This window comes from Penaeus monodon, chromosome 42 (genome assembly GCF_015228065.2).
Source record: "Penaeus monodon isolate SGIC_2016 chromosome 42, NSTDA_Pmon_1, whole genome shotgun sequence".
NCBI classification, from domain to species: domain Eukaryota; kingdom Metazoa; phylum Arthropoda; class Malacostraca; order Decapoda; family Penaeidae; genus Penaeus; species Penaeus monodon.
The window spans coordinates 21,782,333-21,784,832 of record NC_051427.1 but is presented as its reverse complement, the minus strand read 5'-3'; the positions used below and the strand labels follow the sequence as shown (position 1 = coordinate 21,784,832).

The 2,500-nt window shown below is 41.9% G+C and overlaps 1 protein-coding gene across 1 annotated transcript in view; it reads right to left on the bottom strand.

Moving 5' to 3' along the window:
- LOC119598911 (NACHT domain- and WD repeat-containing protein 1-like) overlaps positions 1-2,500 on the bottom strand; it is a gene marked incomplete at its 5' end in the record, with an annotated part of 15,894 nt that overhangs the window by 2,553 nt on the left and 10,841 nt on the right. Inside the window, 2 exon segments of the mRNA XM_037948624.1 lie at positions 170-304; positions 1,061-1,235. Of these exon segments, the coding sequence (XP_037804552.1) occupies positions 170-304; positions 1,061-1,235 (310 nt within the window).

Sequence of the window (2,500 nt, the reverse complement as noted above, 5' to 3'; positions counted from 1 at the left end):
AAACATAACACTTTATATGATGATTATATATCAAGAAATGATTACTCAAAACCTCTCAAAATAGGAATTTCAGAATCTCATCTACCTTCTCCATATTCTCAAATCACTTGATGAACACTACATGTTTCATTAAAATAAAAAGTTAAAGAACCCAAACTTGAGTGTTTACCTGTGTGAATGTCCCACACCCTGACAGAGCGATCTCTACCCAGGGAGTCGAAGGTGAGGCACTGAAGACCTCGGTTGTCCAACCTAATGGTGTTCGGAGGCGCTGTGTGGCCCTTCAGTGTCCAGCGGGGATTACCTGTGAAACATATGCTCATTAGTTTTAAAAGTAACATCATTCCTACCATTATATCCATGTCTTTTTTTCATGTTATACCTATCTATGTTAAATACATGAAAGGTCCAATTCTAACAATACTTTCCAATACATTCAAGTGAGACACTTCTAAAGAATAAAGGTATATCCTTCTGGTATTTATTCATACTGTGAAGAAAAGACAGGTCTTAAATGTCACATCTATTAAACACTACAATATTGTAAACACTCAAAGAAACACATCAACAGCATAAACAGAAAATAATTTTCAATTGTGAGGAGGCTTAATTCTTTGCTGTTGAAAAAAATTCCTCTGTATTATCCTAGCTTCCTAAAGAAGAAGAAAAGAATATGTATGCATATATATATATATATATATATATATATATATATATATATATATATATATATATATATATGTGTGTGTGTGTGTGTGTGTGTGTGTGTGTGTGTGTGTGTGTGTGTGTGTGTGTATGTGTGTGTATGTGTCGTGTGCGTGTGCGTATATGTATATGTGTATGTATATGTGTATGCATATGTGTGTGTGTGTGTATATGTGTGTGTATATGTGTGTGTATATGTATATGTATGTGTATGTGTATGTGTATGTGTATGTGTATGTGTCGTGTGCGTGTGCGTGTGTGTGTGTGAGGGTGCCTTTACAAATATCGACCCAAACGACCTTCTAACCCTCCGCCATAACCCTAGCCCCACCCAAAATGAGGCCAAGCCCTTTACCGGTGATGAGGTCATAAGCCATGAGCTTTGAGTCCTCAAGGCCCACGACCACGCAGCCTCCTGCTGAGGAGATGGCGATGGAGATGATGTTGACTCCGGGCTTCCACTTCTTGAAGAGAGTCCCGCTCTGGAGGTCGTAAACCACGATGAAGTTGGGCGCTGGCTCGTCCACCTCCTGGAACACGAGAGAGAGGTTGCGTTTCACGGTTGATTCAGTATTCCACGTAAATTTAAAGTTCAAGGAAGACGAGTGTCTCTCTTGAAGTCATAAAGCTGCTTTCACGCCGGAATGGCACGTCGCAGGTGGCACCTGACACCTGGCAGTGATTTCAGATCAAGGTCACAATTGGCGCATGCTTTCAGTAGTTCACAAAATGGTATCATTGGGGGATGTTATTGTTGTCTTGAGTCCCAAAATAGTCTTGTGACAACCAGCTAACTGTCCCTTAGAGAAATAAGACGGGGCCTTTGGGGCAGAATGTAAGGCAGACTTGTTCCAAAACTCCCTTCTCTGTCCAGGGTGTATGAGGGTACATCTATACCGCAAATGATACGAATGCGGCGCTAGATCTACGATTTAGGCGTTGATTGGAGTTGGTAATGGATGACTACCAAAACTGAACTGAAGTGCAGAGGCTGGTACGATTAATGAACATGGTACAGACATCTTAATCCGAAGTCTAGGTTCCATCATGCATTCGCGTGGTTTGCGGTAATGGTAGTATCTATCCTTGAGCATGAACTACTGCACATCAATGTGCAACTGCCTACACCCATACCTGGTACCCAAGTTTTCGCTGAACAGCAGGTATGGTAGTTCTGCTTGTATACATTGTTTTGAAAGGATTGGAGCATAAGATCACTCTGATGCAATATTCGAAACAAAGTATTGAAGGAGTACTTGTGTGTATAATTTCTCCTTAACAAAATGTTTCCACAATTCTACCATGGAGATTATCGTTATTGTACCGAGGTGAACTTGCCAAGCCGAGGCAGTGTGGCAAATGCGTCTGTTGGGAATCTGCCATGGCACGTCAAAACTACTCAATGCAAGTCATACAAGTAAACAGAAAATGTAGAAGGTGACTGTGCTGTAGCATAAAACCACAAGGTCACATAGCCTCCACATGAAACGTAGGTTTTGGTTCAGCCTAGAAATAATTTGCTAATGTGATCATCGCCCCATAACTCAGCATTTACTGGAGTCTTCCTGGATTCCCTCAGCATTCATAAAGTAAATGCCACAGCCTGTTCACCAGCCCGGCGGCCATGACTGGCAATCCCTGTATAAGGAAGGGCGTTTACTGACTCTTGCAGGCAGTGCATGGTGGTATTGGCACTATAGTGTTCACGCACCAGCGCTCACTATGATTAGTCTGTTGTATGAACTGCTGTGAACAGTGTTAGAGTCTCATCCTACAGAGAGACCTTGGCACTTCA